The sequence below is a fragment of the Hylaeus anthracinus genome, unplaced genomic scaffold (assembly GCF_026225885.1).
Source record: "Hylaeus anthracinus isolate JK02 unplaced genomic scaffold, UHH_iyHylAnth1.0_haploid 11982, whole genome shotgun sequence".
Lineage (NCBI taxonomy): Eukaryota > Metazoa > Arthropoda > Insecta > Hymenoptera > Colletidae > Hylaeus > Hylaeus anthracinus.
The window spans coordinates 14573156-14592163 of NW_026534330.1; the positions used below are offsets into that span (position 1 = coordinate 14573156).

Consider the following 19008-nt stretch of genomic DNA (forward strand, 5'->3'; position numbering starts at 1 on the left):
GTGAGTGCGTACTAGCGCATACAAGGCACGGGAGTCCACTCCCTTAAATGGTGACGTAAGCTTTTTTGGGGGGCATGGAAATTTCCCTGATCAATTCATACATTTTGTATAAATTAGAAAAGACCAAAAAAGAGGAAAAGCCACTGAGCAATCTGCGATTTCTGAAAACACTTGTCGAACAATTGAGAAGATTATATCGCCAGCAACGAGAGCAAGCGTCTACGTCGCATTCCGATGAAATCCGACTAAACGGGAAGCTTCACGTAATACTAAAAGGGCCAAATAGGGACTGCAAGGTTTGTTCTGACTGTAACACGCCTGGAGGTAGGCTGGAAATTTCGTATTACTGTGATACGTTTCCTGACAAACCTAGGATGCATCTTGGATATTGTTTTCCAAAATATCACACCAAAACTAATTATACAGTGTAATATTTATCGAAGTTTGTTGTTTTCGACATATAAATGAATAAACTTGTGGAATTTTATTATTTGTATACGTTTGTTGTTTTTAAATGTTTTTAAAGTACTTGTAAAGTCTTTTGTTGCTGGTGCGCGCAAGCGAAAAAGGCCTCGAGTGGAAAGGGTTAATACCCCAAAGACCCAAGTATGACTGTACTTGGGACCCGTCCTTAGAATTAGATTGTTTTCGAAATTGGGGAATGAATAAGGATCTTGTCTTAGAAAAATTAACTTTAAAAGTAGTTGCAGTATTAGCGCTAATCACAGGTCAGCGTATGCAAACTTTGGCACTCATAGACATTCGAAATATAAGTAAAAAGAGCGACCGCATTGAAATTAACAGTTTATTTACCGGGAGCCTATTTATAGGCTTTTTAATTCCAGTATTTAGCTTTTTGAATTTATTTACTGTGTTGATGGTTGTCCAGATTCAATGTTCAGTTTTTGGAAACAGACTTGGCTTCAATGTACCTAGTAACAGTATGGAGGAATTATTGCCAGCCTAGATTGGTATATGCTACTGTAGAAGCTTCTGTTTTGAATTAAAGACTGTTTCTAAATAGCCCGGTAGATAAAGAGTTAAGATACCTGATAGAATTAAGACTTCGACTCTTTTATCGAAAGGAAATATGTTATATGTCCGGCTACCACGGTTACTGATTATATTAAAAGAACTAAAGGGTTAAGGGGTTTGAAGTATAAGCTCTTTGTATCATTGAAAAAACCTCATAAAGCTGTATCTACGCAATCGCTAAGTCGATGGATAAAACGAGTGTTGTGTTGTAGTGGCGCAGATACTCGCTATTTTAGTGCTTATAGTACAAGGCATGCATCCACTTCCGCAGTAAGCAGAAGTGATATAAATATTGACGTAGTTAGAAAAACTGCAGGTTGGACGCATAAATCAGAAGTATTTGAAAAATTTTATCGCCGAGAGTTGGTAAATGACACAAATGAGTTTGCTCTATCAATTTTACGAAAATAAAGTATTGTTGCGGCCGCAATGAAGATGCCGCAATATTGCGAAGTTGCATCGTCGCGGCAGCGTGAAGATGCTGCGACGATCTGAAGTGCGATCTCAAGAGCGAGCGGACGCGGATCGTCGGGATGTTCCGGTTACCAAGAGAATCGGCAACTTTTGAATTGACAGAACGTCGCCAGACTTGCTATCAAATAGACGTGTTTACCGATTGAGTTCTTGTTATTGTTAATAAACGTTCTGAGTTCTTATTCTTTTATAAAAGACGTGTTGATTATTAAAAATGTCTACTCCTCGATGTGGCACTACCCCCCGGCGTAACAGTATTATATGTTATTATAGTATTTTCTCATCGGTAGGCGTGAATAAATTCAATATTTTGCGCTATCTATAGAGTTTAATTAAAGCCCATAACAAACTTTGAACAGCTACATCTTAATCTCTTCGGAAGAGGCGCTCATACAATTATGATAGAACTTTACTTTCAGGTAAGTTCGTTTAATCATTTAATTTACATGTATTGCTATATGTCTGCTATATAGCAACATTTCCATTTTAACACATCTTGCGCGGGAAGCGAATAAAGTCGTTTAGCGCAGATTCATATCTTGCGTGGGAAACGACTAAAGTCGTTTTGCACGGACTACCGCGCCGCCCCACGTCGAGAAACACAAATAGCAGCGCCTGCGTGAACGTGTTCAATACCTATTGCAAATTCTACCGTCCGTTAATCACAGGATGGACAACGATAAAATAGAATGTGAAGATGAAGAATTGTATCCAGATAGTTTATCGAATTGCGATGACAAGGTTATCAATGACGATTCTAGTGACGACGATATTATATGTCCTTTTTCCTTAGCGAAAATGTTGTACGAGACTTCGTTGAGGAGGTATTAACAGAAAACACTAACCAATCAGAGCGCGAGTGTGCCGATTGAGCGTAGGCTACGCGCTAGGCGGCTGCGCTCATACACTACCGCGGCTGCGCTCATACGCTACCGCGGCCGCTCCAACGGTATACGCGCGCTCTGATTGGTCAGTATTTTCCGTTAATATCTCCTCAATGAAGTTTCGGACAACATTTTCGCTAAGGAAAAAGTTGTTTTGAATCACCTCCCGAACCACCTTTTTCACGGTGTTACAATATTTTTGGGACACCCTGTATATGCTATGTATTTGAAATCTAAAATGCCGTATAGGTAGTTCCGTTTAAAAAACGGAACTTCACCATCATATCTTTTAAATTAATAATATAAAAAAAATTTCGTTTACGCCACAATATAGAGTCCATTGTATCCTGCAATTTACATGTAAACAATTTTTTCGTATCATCAATAGTTATTGAAATATGCGTTTGTCCCACTTTAGCATGGACTCCCTCTACTCGAGAGAGGTCATATAACCAATATGCAAAAGGATTTCTTGTATGTTTAATTTTTTCACTAGCAAAATTTAATTTAAAAAAGAAAATTCAATTTCTCCGGATTAAGACGCACCCTGTGAACCAATATAAATACAAATTCTTTGATAATATAGATTCTGGCATGAATTCGTGTAACAAATTGTTGAATCATTACACTCCTAGAAAACAGCACTGTGAACACAAGAAGATAGGAAATACTTTCACTCGAATGGGATGGCGTTCGGTACGAACCGAGCAATACAGCCGTACTCCAAACAGCATCCTCTCAAGCTAAACAAACACACGAGTCTCAGTTGACCAACTTGTATCTCGAGCATCAACGTGCGAACAGTCAATGATAGAATTACCTCTTTGACCACACAGTAACGTCAAATAATTTCGCTGTATCACGTCGAACAATATTCCCACAAGCTTATCGATGCTCAATTTCACACATAACTAGATAACATCGTTTTTTGAAAATAGATAAGAATATTCGACATCCGCAAGCGTGCGCGCAGATATCAATGATCTTTCTGGCAGCATTTGTATCTGCACTGTGCAACAAACTTATTTACTCTTACCATTTTTTAAATGCACATAACTGTCGGTTTTCATTGCATCAAGATAACTTTTTCATTTCATTTTGTAGGTAATTATCTGTATTTTTAAAAAAAAAGTAATGTCAAATCGATGCGCGTCGATGTCGGATCTCCATGTTCTGACAAATCCGAAGTACTTTTTTTTTTTAAAAATGTAATTGTTTAGCGCGCTACCTGGATCGTATGGTAAGTGACTGTCTTTTGTTTTCCGTACCTCAGATGTTTCAGTCGATACAGTTAGCAATGGACATTATCACACCCATACCACGAGAAAAAGAATAACGAATAAGTCTAGACAACATCTAAGAACTCTCATAGACTAAGAACTCTCTGCTTTTAATTTTATTATGTTTTCCGAGAAGAAACTAATTGCAATTGGTATACTCATTACCATGACGAAACTAAACAGATATTAACGTTACTTTTAGTTTTGTAATTGTAATGGATAAAATTCAATCTTGCAGTTGGAAATAGAAGTGAATGCTAAGTAAAAAATTATTAGGGTATATGGGATTAAAACTTGTTACATAATAACACGTAAAAAAAAGAAAGTACACCGAATTAAAATTTTAACTTTACCTAAGTTTTTGAAAACGATTCCTGTACATTCCCGAGATATCATTAGTATCGTATGAAAGGGTGAACCTTTCTCTTTCAGAAGTAAAAAGAATTAGCTTCACTTTCTGCTATTTTTAAAGAAAACAGCGATTAAAGTAAACTCTATATCGCGTGACCGCTACAGTCGGTCGGTACTACAGCGAGTGTTTAGTAGCGATCGTAACGGGCGCGCGAGACAGAGTTTACTTTAATCGCTGTTTTCTTTAAAAGTAGCAGGAAGTAGCAGCTAATTCTTTCTGCTTCTGAAAGAGAAAGGTTCAGCCTTTCATGTGGTACTGATTATACCCCGGGACTCGACGGGACTCACCTTTAAAAACTTATGTAAAGTTAAAATTTTAATACGCTGTACTTCCTTTTATTTTAATGTTATTATTGAACAAGTTGTTAGCATTTTGACTTGCTTTATGCACTGAATGCAATCTCTACTAATCTAGCAAGCTTTATGATTCATTGGAATTTCGTCTTTCCGAGCAAAGTTTTTCAGAATCGTACACTGAAGTTAGGTGTGATATCATAAGCATTTCGCTTGAACGAATTTCAACTGAATTTGAATGCGCACCAGAGCTAAACGAGAGCAAATATAAAAAACGGATTGCACTACATTAAACAGCAATTTGTTCTCTATCCATGTACTTCAACAGTTTTTCCATTTTTCGAATTCACGAAAATCGATTTTTGATCGCTGAGCGCCGTTTTGTCCCACTGTGCATCGTCGCGTTGCGTACAGTAGCTAAAGGACGGTTTCATTTATTTTTATTTATTTTCATGTGTATAGTTTATAAATATATAAACTAGTGTTCTTTACATAGGTTTATTCATTCGAAACCTGTGTATGTCTCACCTCCTCCTTTTCCATCTTCAACAGTTTTACTTTCCTTTACGTTCCCTCCTGATTCCGTTACACCTTCAGATAACAAAGACGATCTAATAAATATTTATTTGATAATGACAAATGACAAAACAATCTTGTAAGTACGGACGTGCGTATTCGCGGTCGTATCTGTATCTAATATTGTACATGGTATTTGTATGCTCTATGAAAACTTGTTTTTGTACGGAATGTGTAGTTTTTGAGGTGTCCGTGATTTTAGTGTGACTCGATGGTATTGACCGACCACTCTAGTTTTTTCACATTTTTCAACTGAGCGGAAGGTGCGCTGTAGTTAAAAAAATCGAAAATCAATATTGTATGTTGTTGATCTTCAATAGCATAGAATTGATTGTCCGTTTGTACAAAAATGACTTAAAAATGGCTTAAGAAAATTTTATTATACTATATGTATGGAACTACTGCTGAAGTCAGCAAAGTTCCAAATCCATAAAAAAATTGTTTGAAAATTCCAAAGTTCTGATGGGATATCCATTGGCACCCCAAAGAGTACTATCGAAAGTTCTATTGACTTTTAGCCGTCAATTCAACAATAAGAACGTTGCGGTGACTTAAAGTTTCAGGTCATGCGAAGTTAGCACCTCATATTTTCAAAATGCTGTTTCTCGCGTATTTCGGCGGAACTATTTCTAAAACCTATCAGGAACTATAGAACTATTGTGGGTGCAAATAGAACTGATGCTGAAAATTTGGTTTTTTGAAAATGAGGTGCTAACTTCACAGTGGCCAACGAATCTTGAGGCAGAAGCGCCACAGATGAAGCAGCGCGAAGGAGGCTCGAGTAGCTCGTAGACTTCTTCAAATGCAACAAAAAGAATTTAATGAGGAAGCGAAAGGCTTGTTGTATAGGCCTGGTGTAGCAGATTAGCTTCTGACTATTGTAAGTTTTCAATAGATATTACTTTTCTGTACTGAAAACTTTAAACGCGTTTTTCTTGACACTATGTTTTGTAAATTTATGTACACGATAGAGAAAAATCTATTTGAGTGATCGGCTTTTCCCAAAGATTTTTAGTTAGATAATGACAAATTGTCGTCTATGAATTCAGAACTTTAAAACAAAATTAAAGTAAATAACGTTTTTTCCTATAAATAAGTTGAAATTTTGTCGAGAAGAATAATTTTTATAGACAATCTAATTGATCTAATTCGAAAGCACCGTTGCGAAATCTTAAAAAAAAACTTAAATTTCATTTTTAAAAATTGGATTTTTGCTTAAGAAAAAAACTTTCTATATGTTTTTTGTAGGGTTCCATGAGATCTACGACGAGAAAAAGTTTCAATCCAAAATGCTTATTATTAAGAGAGCTACGAATTTACACAATACAGGCTGCGTACCTATATTGCACAGTAACTCGAATTTGGTAACAAATAGAACAAAATTGGTTAGACGAAAGTTGTTCAATATGAAAACGTCCACAAAATTGCGAAAACAATTTTCATATAACGGGTGGCGAAAAGATTTATGGTGGGATAAATATTATTAAAAATAAATTTTTTTTAATTTCTTACTACGGCGTTATAGAATGTTAGAAACCATCAAATTTTGTATTTCAAATTTTTTGGATATCTCTTACCATTTCCGAATTATAAACGCATAAGTAAACGAGGCGGATGGGAGAAAAGGGCTAGTTTCTCCTATAAAACGCAAAAGTGACACGAACTGAAGATGGTGTAATTCATAGGAAGGTCTCAGAAACAAATATACAAAGTGTCATCGAATTCGGGATGTAACACTCCTGTGTGTTTCCTTGCAAGACCACCAGGTGGTAGAAATCAAGTCAATTAGCGGTCAATGTTACCTCTCTTAAGCTGGCAGGACCAAATCAGCAGAACCATATCGGACTTAGTGGAATATTTAGTATTTATTTTATACTAATTTGTACCGCCAACAATTATTTTGTGCCTCGTGCCGTTTTCGAAAAAATCGTGGCGCTGCTAGCTTAATATTAAGCTAGTGGCTGAAAATGTTAAAAAGTAATATAAATGAAAAAATCAAAGCGGATACATTTAAGACTGAATTTGTACTAATTTGTACCAGCTAATTGTAGCTTACTATTAAGCTAGCAGCGCCACGATTTTTTCAAAAACAGTACGAGGTACAAAATTTCTTTTGATGGTACAAATTAGTACAAATTCAGTACTAAATGTATCCGCTTTGATTTTTTCATTTATATTAATTTTTAACATTTTCAGCCACAAGCTTAACGTTAAACTAGCAGCGTCACGATTTTTTTGAAAACGGCACGTGGTACAAAATTATTGTTGGCGGTACAAATTAGTACAAAACAAGTACTAAATATTCCACTAAGTCCAATATGATTCTGCTGATTTGGTCCTGCCAGCTTAAGGGAGGTGTCAATGTTTCCATTGCGGCGTCACGGTCAACGGGCCGTAACATGTATATTTTTAGGTAAATCTTTCGATAAAAATTCGTACATCATACTGAAATAGTACTAAAGACTTGTGTAAAATTTCAAATTAAAGTCTTGCATACATAAGAAAAAAGAAGGTAAGAAATCACATTTTTGCCGTGGAAGAAGGAATTTCCCATTTAATATAATTACTGTTATATGGTGAAAACAAAATTTCCAAAAACATATATCCCTTATTTTAACCTGTAGTTTACGCAAAAAATTGTCATAAATGGCGAAACACCATTTAGTAAGATAAATTAATTGCACTTTGCGTAGAATGAATGATTTTTGCAATTTATGTGATTTAAATAATATTTGTAATTTTCTGTAATATTTTACATACTTCTATATGAGATGTGTGGTTCATGTACAATTTTTGTCCACACATTTGTGAAAAATGTATGGTTTGTGAACTTTAGGGCATTTCTTATATTATGAAAATGTAAGCACGAAAAAAAGTCATATAAACGGAACAAAAAATCATATTACATGCCATAATACAGTACCTACCATACCAACCATACATAAATTACAGTGTAAAAATTACACATTTTGCACAGAAATAAGACGTATAACACACGAAACGTGAAAATCTCAGTTTTACACAAAAAATATAAAAACAGTGCAGAAATCATATATCACATAAGAGATATCGCATAAAAATTATAATGTTTAAAATTATATGTTAAAATTATATGTATACAGACCCCATATAGAAATATGTTAAATATCACACAAAACTACAAACACCATTCAAACTACACATTCCACGCAACGTGCGATAAACATGATACAAATAACGTATATTCCACATTTAAAAACAGCAAATGCTAAACAAAACTTATACACATATCACAACAACATAAAATATTTCACATAAATATACAGGGTACTTCATTTATACTGAAATGATTAAATATATTATGTGGGCATGAAGCTATGAAAAAGATGTTTTTACAAAAGTTATTGGGAAGATTTAACAAACAAATTAATGTTTTCAAATGAAACCTTATATATTTTGATCCACGATATTATTGTATTTGTTTAGACAAATTCATCAACCTATAGCATTTGTTGTAATGTAAGACCTTCAATTGGAGTTTGAAATCAGTAGATTTTTCACAACCCGTCAGTTGCTCGAACAAGGATAAAGCATCTTCTTTCCTTTTCTCCATCTTCCATCCTTGTTCAACCGAATGGCGGGCTAACAATAAGTTAAATCTACTTATTTCAAACTCCAATTTGGGCTTAATATTAAAATAAATGACCATGCATTATAGGCCAACGAATTTGTCTAAACAAATGCTATGATATCATGGATCAAAATACATAAGGTTCCATTTAAAAAATTTAATTTGTTTTCTAAATCTCCCCAATATTTACTTACAACAAAATTATATATACCATATAATTTGTCTATTTGAACTAAATAACATTTGTAAAAACATTTTTTTTATAACTTCATCCCCTCATGAGATATTTAACCATTCCGATTTAAATGATTGTAAGTATGTAGTATCCGCGCCTCCCATACCCAACAATAAGGAGTCAAATAAGAACACGAAACGTAGGGTACGGGATTGGTCGCGTAGGTAAAGCGGTTGACTGTGGATCCGAGGATCGTGGGTTCGAATCCCCCTGCCTTATTTTTCGTTTAAACTCCTACAAGTATAACAAATAGTCCAAAAATAAGTGTAAGTAAGAGACGGTTGCATGCAAAAATTTCCGGCCAAAAATAATTTTTGAATTAAATTATGTATAATAAGTGTAAAGTAGAAATACAAATATACCATAGTAAAGAGCTTTTATTATACTATCGAAATGTACAACTAAAAAATTTGATACAAGTAATAATTATTTATAACAAAAATAACAATTTTTACTTCTTCATATGTATCCAGCCAAGTACAAAACATAAAGAAAAAACACGATAACTAAAGGAAAAATGTTCAAAACTGGTTACAAATAACCATACCCTGTGAAGCTATCACGGCGGCACATCGGTGAGGCATCGATTCAATAAGTTTGATTGAATTTTTGAATTTTTGTCCATAAACCAGCTTTATTGGTACAATTAACAGTTCTTATTCTTAGTTTAAGCTCTTGCCATAAATGTTCTATGGGATTCAAGTCTGGAGATTGACTCGGCCAATCTATAATTCGGATCTTATTCTTCGTGAAAAACTCCTGAAGCAACCCAGACCGATGTTTTGGATCATTGTCTTGCTAAAATATCCATTCTCGTGACAAATTTCGACGGGCATAAGGTAGCATTTGTTCTGATAGAATATCTCTATTCATAAAAGCGTTCATAGTACCCTCAATTTTGTAAATTGGTCCGACGCTTTTCCAAGAAAATGCACCTCAAAACATAATACTACCTCCACCGTGCTTTACTGTTGGTATTTGATATCGGGAATCATTCCTAGTGCCTTGTGATCGTCTCACATACCTTCTCCCATCATTTCCAAATAAATTAATTTTAGTTCCATCCGAAAACAACACTTTCTTCCAATCTTTAACTGTCCAACTCCGGTGTTTCTTTGCAAACTCTAATCTGGCCTTCTTATTTGTTTTACTTATCAGTGATTTTTTAACTCCAACCCGTTCAAAAATCCAACTTCTGTGAGTCTACGTGAAACAGTACTTTGACTAATGTCAGCCAAATGGGAGAAGGTATGTTAGACGACGACAATGATCCAAAACATCGGTCTGGGTTGCTTCAGGAGTTTTCACGAAGAATAAGATCCGAATTATAGATTGGCCGAGTCAATCTCCAGACTTGAATCCCATAGAACATTAATGGTAAGAGGTTAAACTAAGAATAGGAACTGTTAATTGTACCAATAACGCTGCTTTATGGACAGAAATTCAAAAAGAGTGGAGAAATATTTCTCAAGATAGAATCATCAAACTTATTGAATCGATGCCTTACCAATGTGCCTCCGTGATAGCTTCACAGGGTATGGTTACTAAATATTGATGATAATGTTACATATGTAACCATATTTGAACATTTTTCCTTCAGTTATCGTGTTTTTTCTTCATGTTTTGTACTTGGCCGGATACTTATGAAGAAGTAAAAATTGTTATTTTTGTTATAAATAATTATTACTTGTTGTATCAAATTTTTGAGTTGTACATTTCGATAGTATAATAAAAGCTCTTTACTATGATATATTTGTATTTCTACTTGACACCTATTATAGATAATTTAATTCCAAAATTATTTTTGGCCGAAAACTTTTGCATGCAACTGTATATCCAAATCAAGTTCATAGAGATTTGAATTCCGACGAATTTACCATACCATACAGAGGAGAATTCTCGCGTATGCGAATTAAACACAGCATAATATGCAAATGTTTGCTGTCATGCAAACCTTAACCCTCTACTAGGTAGTACAGTACATTCATAATACAAATCTCAATGAGCTTAGCATGGACACCTTTGGCTCACGTAATGGATTGTTTTCTCCTTTACAGCACGAATAAATATTTATTCGCTTCTCTTCGATTAACGAATAACGTTTAGTACTTGGAGAAGAAGAACCTAACTAAACCAATGTTTTTTGTTTGACTGTGATTCGTGTTAATTAACATATGCATAACAAGTTTTTTTTGTGTTAGTAGTACAAACAAAAAAAATGTAGGATAATTGAAACATTTGAAATTATTTACATAGTTTGATCAAACTTGCATTATACTTGTGATATACTATGTATATACAGAGTGTCTCACGTAACACTTTTCACGATTTTTCAAGTACTTGCGATAATCCGACAAAAAAATATTGTAAACAAATGTTGATCAATTTTCGATTGGCTATACATTGCAATAAAAAAAAGTTTGAATAAAATTTGTTGTTAGTATTGTCAAGATCACCTTCATTTTTTTAAATGGCACTTTGTATTTCTGACTTAACAGCATTGCATACAGGGTGTCTACGTATAAGTTCGGACATACGCAGGGTTACAATTCTTCAACAAATTTCCAACAAAAAATTACTCTTAGACATTTTCTTTGTGTCGCCTTATTCTCGAGAATTTTCACCTTTTATTTTGTTCTGTGTTTTCGACTTGCCACTCTTTAAACGGCCATAACTCCACCAAATTACAGTGCAAACTTAAAATTAAGTACACCATTCGAAAGAGCGTTAAATTTCACATCTCCGTGATGCAAAATCAAAATTTATTACGTAGGTTTAATAAATGAAAAATTAGGTCAAACTTTACATTGTGACAATTTTAAAAAGTTTGTCATTTTGTCTCTATCCGGTTTTTGGTTTTAAATACATAATTGTTTGGCGGGCACTCCTCGGGAAAAACTTCCTCGAAGTCTCAGCTTTTGAATGATATTGTAAAAAAAAAAATTGAGCGGTGGTATTTAAGGGAGAAAATGACGTTTAAATGCAAAAAAGCGTGGGTTTTTAGATAAAAATCGATATTTTTCAACAAAAATCAGCTCGTCACTTTAAAATTAACTTGACTGCGGGATTGATGTATTTTTTAGTGACGAGCCTCCCAAATTAGGAAAAAAATTGATGTTTTTACACCTCAAGCCCTATAGACCCTGAGTGCGAAGTGAATAATAATTGTTTTTGAACATGTATCCATAGAATTTTCGTTTCTAGTGACTATTTAATCAAAATCAACCTTGGTGTACCGATAAATGATATGGAGATAGGAACACGATCGATTTCACACAGCAAAAAATCGATATTTTTGGCGCAGGAGAACCAATAAGTTTTGATTTAGGAGTCGGGCATTTTGAACGCTTTTCTGCAATTAAACGTCATCTTCTTCCTAAAATCACCGTTCAATTTTTTTGGATAATAGCGTTCAAAAACTGAGACTTCGAGGAAGTTTTTCCCGAGGAGTGCCCGCCAAACAACTATCTCTTTGAAACCGAAAAACAAATACAGAAAAAGTCCAATTTTTTGAAATTTTTAGAATATAAAGTTTGACCTAATTTTTCACTTGTTAAATCTACATAATAAATTTTGGTTTGGCATCAGAGAGATGGGAAATTTAACGCTCTTTCGAATGGTGTACTTAATTTTAAGTTTGCACTGTAATTCAGTCGAGTTATGACCGTTTAAAGAGTGTCAAGCCGAAAACACAGAAAACATATTAAAAGTGAAAATACTTGAGAATAAGGCGACACTAAGAAAATGTCTAAGAGTAATTTTTTGTTGGAAATTTGTTGTAGAATTCACACCCTGCGTATGTCCGAACTTATACGTAGACACCCTGTATATGTGTACATTCAAATTAAATCTACACTGTGAAATTTTCTTCTTTGAACGTCCCTTTATATGTAAAAACAATTTCAATAACAAAAATTAATTATATATGGAAATTATATGCATTAGAAAAATACATTAGCTGGACCAGACTCCCCCCTTAACGAAAATAGTATGATTTTACTGACAGAAGTGTATGAAAATTTTACGTTATCGAGGGTTGAAATGAAAATTTGGTAAACACTGATCGAGATGTATAATATCTAGATAAAGATTCATTCAAAATTATTCAAACATGAAAATTTGCTATCTGAGAGAGAAACGAAGAGACACGTGTCGGAATTGACATGTTGGCGAAAAATTGAGAACCACCTTCAGTACGATTCTACGACACGCAGCGGTTACGGCGCATTGCTCCACAGAGAACAGTTCTCTCTCTCTCTCTCTCTCTCTCTCGCGCGCGCGCGCGCGCTCCCTCTCAGTCGGGCAGGTGTATGAAAAGAAGAAAAATAAAGGATAAAAAAGGCACGGCAGTCCCTTCCCTCGAGATCTCCCGGGCTCGTCTACCAAGAAAAGACTCGGATTTATAGTCTCCTGAATTACGTCCGAACGATTAACCTTTAACGATTCCTCCAGCGGCGTCGCCAAGACACGTGGTACGCGAGCAGATCGGAGCACGCCCAATCGTGAAGCAACTATTCCACAGAAAATCTCATAAAATTCCGTCGATCACGAAATATACTTGTGTCAAAATATAGCATCTTTGCGGAGGCTTTTTCTCGGTGTTCGCTCCCGCGAGAACGTCACAACAGTAAACTGGACGCTGTTGCACATGACAGGCAAGGATCATCTCTGGTGTATCTCTAGGTTATGTCGTATTCGATATTTTACCAGGCACGCGAAACGTTACTATCGAAACTCGCGCGATTGATAAAGAAAGAATGACAATACGGGATGCGTGGAGCACAAGGATGAACAGATCTTTCCCGGGGGTTAGTTTCGTACGACGGGGCAGCACTATCCAAAGCACTGACAAGCCAAACCAAAACACAGTACGGATCGAGTCGTCGAGAGATACGTCCGGCGCGATTCTCGAGAAGATCGAGGGCTCGATCGACCGATACACAACACCCAAATTTTTACTCGAGCCTCGCTGTTGGTGCCCGTCGACACAGAAAGCACACCAGAGCGACGCTCGTGGGATTTAATGCACACGGTGCTCGTTTCCAGCGAATACCACTAGACACCAGAGACTCCGTATCACTCTATTTTTCACACGGCGTGCACACACAGCACAAGATTCTGGCGACCCAGGCACAGGGAAGGGACTGTTTCGTGGCTGACGTCACTCACCGGGCTGCTTGTTGGCGATCTTATTGAAACAGTTTTGAAAAACCTCGTAGAGATGCATCGGCTCGTCGTCGCTGGCCGCCATGTTTTCACGAAACGAGAAAACGAGTGGACGTCCGTGGTTGAGACGAGTGGGCACGGTTTCGCGGTGCGGCCGCGCGCGGAGCCACCCTCCTCCCAGAACAGTCACGCACACTACTGAACCACGCCGCCTCACCTACGCGGCTCTTATAGCTCGACGGTAGCGTCATCTACTTATGTGGAACGCGCCACCATTGCTGGCCGGCCACTTTGAATCTCGATTATTCAACTAGGCGCTCTAGATTCAACTACTGTGATTCCAACTCAAGTTGCCGAGGGTCTGTAAACTAAAAGGGACAAAATAACGAATACGGGAAACTTAAGTAGTTGTTCGATCGCTGCAATATTTCAAAGTTACGCCAATGTATTCCATTTGTCATTTGCTTTCGCCACTCTTATACAGTTACTCGTTTTAATATTCGGACACTATGGTTTTTGCGAAATTACAGCTTTATATACACTACGGTGCATAACTATAACACCGCTACAATTTTCGTGCGTTTTGTAGATTTAATTAATTATTTCTAATTTTTAATAACATCATGTGAAAGATGCTAAAAATATATTATAGCAATGATAAAATGGCGAACATAACATTTATTTAAGACAACTAATAATAATACTATAGATATTTCACGGGTGTACAACTATAGCACCAATAGAATTACAATATAATAACAATATTAAATTATAATGTAATGATTAAATTATAATTTCAATGAATAAATAGGGAATGATTTAATCACGAGTAGAACCTCCTTTCTTCTCGATTAACTCAAAAATGCGACTTGCCATACTCCCAACTAGTTTTCTTCAAAATTTCATCGTTAATTTCATTCCTGGATTTTAGTACATCTTCTTTTAACTGCGAAATGTTCGAAAATTGTTGGTTGTGTGCATATAAATACGCCATACCATCATACCTCATAAATTTTCTATGAGATTTTGATCCGGGGAGCATGCTGACCACTTCAATAAATTTATATTAAGTGTTTGAAACCCCCGTAAGTGCTGCTCGACTTTTGTGTATGGGGGCATTATCTTGTTGATACATCCAAGTAGCGTGGTTCTTCGAATGAATAAACGGCAACAAATTGTTCTCCAATATTTCATTGTACTCTAAACTATTTATTCTGGATGAAGAAAACGCTAATTCCAGCTTGGCACTCGAGCAATACGCAGCCCATACCATTAACGTTCCCCCTCCAAAATTGCGTTTTGAGAAATATTTTGGGTCTTTTCGTAGGCCTCTCCAGTAACAACAGAACCCATCTGGGTCATCGAAATGAAACTTTTTCTCATCGGAAAATACTACCTAACAAAGAACGTTAAATAGAAGAAAATAATGTCATCTCTTAAAATGTCGATTAACATTAAACTTACATGATACCAGTTTTTATTCATGTTTTCGCGGGCGTATTCCATTCTTGCTATTTTGTAGCGTTTAGAAAGAACGGGTGGTGAAATTAGTTTTTGTCGGGCAATGTTTGGATTCCTACTAAAGACATGTTGAATGCTCCAACGTAACACTTCGAGTCTACATTCCGCTGCAATTTCCTGACAGGTTTTCAAATTATTGCTCCCAATTTTAATAATCTGCCTCTCAGCACGTGGGCACAGGTTTTTCTTAGGTCCTCCTTTCTTATTTTGCCCATATTTCAACGGATTAAGTAAAAAATTTGATATTACTTTAGGGGATCGCCCAAATTTATGTGCAATTTCCCTAATTCACAGGTCTAGCTTGTTATAAGCTAATATTTCACCTTGCTACTTCACAGTAAGATATTTATCGCGTGGCATTGTATTAATTAATAAATAAAACTCTGAACTAGATGAAAATTGTGTGACAAACATGCTTAAAGTGTGATGAAAATGACGGTGGTGCTATAGTTTTGCACCGATTCCATAATGTTTTTCGACTTTATCTCGATATATGCTTAGACTACTTCAGTATATTTCCTCTAAAATTAATTATTTACATCGGTTTTCATATTATCCAACTACCTTTTTTGAATTTTTCTTTTAAGTTTCAAAAATCTTAATAATATCAGTGGTGCTATAGTTATGCACCGCAGTGTACTTATTTGAAATGTGGTTATCGAATTTTCTGGTCCGTAATGAGTGAAGGGGTAAAACCACTCTAGGATTTTCAAAAAATCGATTTCTTTTTTGCTTAAACGATACTTTAGGGTCATAAAGACAATACGTCATTTGATTTATAGTGAAAAACAAATATTAATAGGTTCAATTATCGATTTTGCCTCAAAGCGCGATTAACGTGTTTATAAAACTTTAAACGCGTTTTTCTCGCAACCACTTTTTTCAAACTGGAAAGACGGATTTCTCAGTGACTATTGCATGAATTGATTTAAAATTGCTACAGTAGCTTCATAACAATATTCTCTTTGGAAGAATGTAGCCGTTTTTTGATTGAATGTAAACTTTTTTTTTATAAACAATTTAATGGCCATTTTTAGGGCAAAAAGTCTATTCATTGCTTAAAAAGTGCGCCACTTCCACAAAAATTGATTAAAAAGAAAAATCCTACGTACTTCCAAAGACAATTGTATATACAGTGGGTGTAGAAAGTATTCGTACACCGATCAATTTCCAAAAAAACTACATATGTAAAATTGTAGTTTATTAACTTATTTTTGATAAACAATGACATTCTACATATTCTCGGAAATCTCTAGAATAGATAGAGTAAAAAAAAAAATAGCTATTTATGTAAGTTGCGAAATTAATAAGAAAAAACCAATTAATCGATAGAAATATTGAAGCAATAAGTATTCGCACAACTTTTTAATTTTTAGACCTTGATTAAAAAAGAAAAGAAATTTACATTAATTTATAAGTATATAATACTTCCTTGGTGGGATTTCCTTTTGATTTTATAATTATTGTAACTCTTCTAAGCATTAAATTAACTACATTATTAGTTATTCGAAGTGGGATCTTCTTCAATTCCTCTGTTCGAGCCATTTTTAAAAATACTTTACCGGAAATTTAATGTTTTCTAATTCGTATGGAGCAATAAACTAATGTGTTTACGTTACAAACTCTACTATAAATGGTTCGTCATAAGAATCGTACAAATACTTATTGCTTCTATACACTTACCCACTTTTCGCATTTTTTTGTTAATTTCACAAATTATGTTAACTAGTAAATGTTATTTGGACTATATCTATCTTAGAGACTTCCGAGAATATGTAAAATATCATTGATTATAAAAAAAGAAGTTAAGAAACTACAATTTCACATAAAAGTTTTTTGGGAAATTGATCGGTGTACGAATACATTCTACACCCACTGTAGATTATAAATTTTCTTTAGTTTTTGTTCCATGATTCATAGATGCCGAGAAATCCGTCCTCCCGTGGCAGTGTTTTCAAAAATGCTGTTTTCGACGACGAGCTCTGTGGCCGCCATTTTGTATGAAAATAACAATAAAAAAATTGTTTTTCGTTCTTCAATATGTGTTAAATGAACCCTCTGAAAAAAAATTCTATTCCATTTGTCACGCTCCCAAAATAAATTGTCAAATTAGTTCTTTTTTTCTACCTCCAGAGTGGTAACTTCTATGTGAACTTTTATGTGAAATTGTAGTTTCTTAACTTCTTTTTTTATAATCAATGATATTTTACATATTCTCGGAAGTCTCTAAGATAGATATAGTCCAAATAACATTTACTAGTTAACATAATTTGTGAAATTAACAAAAAAATGCGAAAAGTGGGTAAGTGTATAGAAGCAATAAGTATTTGTACGATTCTTATGACGAACCATTTATAGTAGAGTTTGTAACGTAAACACATTAGTTTATTGCTCCATACGAATTAGAAAACATTAAATTTCCGGTAAAGTATTTTTAAAAATGGCTCGAACAGAGGAATTGAAGAAGATCCCACTTCGAATAACTAATAATGTAGTTAATTTAATGCTTAGAAGAGTTACAATAATTATAAAATCAAAAGGAAATCCCACCAAGGAAGTATTATATACTTATAAATTAATGTAAATTTCTTTTCTTTTTTAATCAAGGTCTAAAAATTAAAAAGTTGTGCGAATACTTATTGCTTCAATATTTCTATCGATTAATTGGTTTTTTCTTATTAATTTCGCAACTTACATAAATAGCTATTTTTTTTTTACTCTATCTATTCTAGAGATTTCCGAGAATATGTAGAATGTCATTGTTTATCAAAAATAAGTTAATAAACTACAATTTTACATATGTAGTTTTTTTGGAAATTGATCGGTGTACGAATATTTTCTACAACCAGTGTATTTAGACTTATTAAATCAAAATTTATTAAAAAGTGCAACGGATATGGGTATACGCGACAATTTTAAGTTCTGCCAAGACAACGATCCGAAGGACAAATCAAGAATAGTGCAAGAATATTTATTGTATGCTTGTCCGAAAGTCTTACACCCTCCTCTAGATATCCAAAAGGGATATTCCATAAAATATTAATATTATTATAATTTTATTGTTATGTACTCCTACATAAGAAAAAACATTATGTAATATTAAGTGTCCGAATATTTTACTTTAATATTAAAGTATCCGAATACGAACAGTAATCTACACCAATATTGAATCTAATTTCGTTCATGATTTATTATGTGAAAAACAGTATAATATAATATAATTAATTTTACATATTTGGAAACAAAAATATTTGCTTTAACCCATTACAGAAAAGAAAACTCGATAAGTACATTTCAAGTAAGTATATAACGCTTTAATTTCGCAAATACCATAGTGTCCAAATATTAAAACGAATAACTGTATTTCTTTTTGACGTCTTTTGTCGTGTGATAGTACTTCGATGTGAACTGTGTAGCCAATACCTAAAATACGAATAAAGGTCGATTCATACTATACGACACGAACCATCACGTTCCGGCAACGACACGTACCGGCAACGACACGTACCGGCAACGACACGT

General features: G+C 34.6%; 1 protein-coding gene across 7 annotated transcripts in view; it reads right to left on the reverse strand.

Annotated features, from left to right (window-relative positions):
• The window catches only part of LOC128886388 (transcription factor 12), a 526407-nt gene extending 511736 nt beyond the window's left edge, over window positions 1–14671 (reverse strand). For 5 of the 7 annotated variants that reach the window (XM_054141239.1, XM_054141241.1, XM_054141235.1 and 2 more), the window contains exon 1: window positions 13969–14671. In XM_054141239.1, the coding sequence (XP_053997214.1) occupies window positions 13969–14050 (82 nt within the window). In that variant the 5' untranslated portion in view covers window positions 14051–14671. The remainder of the gene's footprint in view (window positions 1–13968) is intronic. The other 2 variants (XM_054141236.1, XM_054141242.1) reach the window with 2 other exon arrangements.
• Window positions 14672–19008: the final 4337 nt, after the last annotated feature.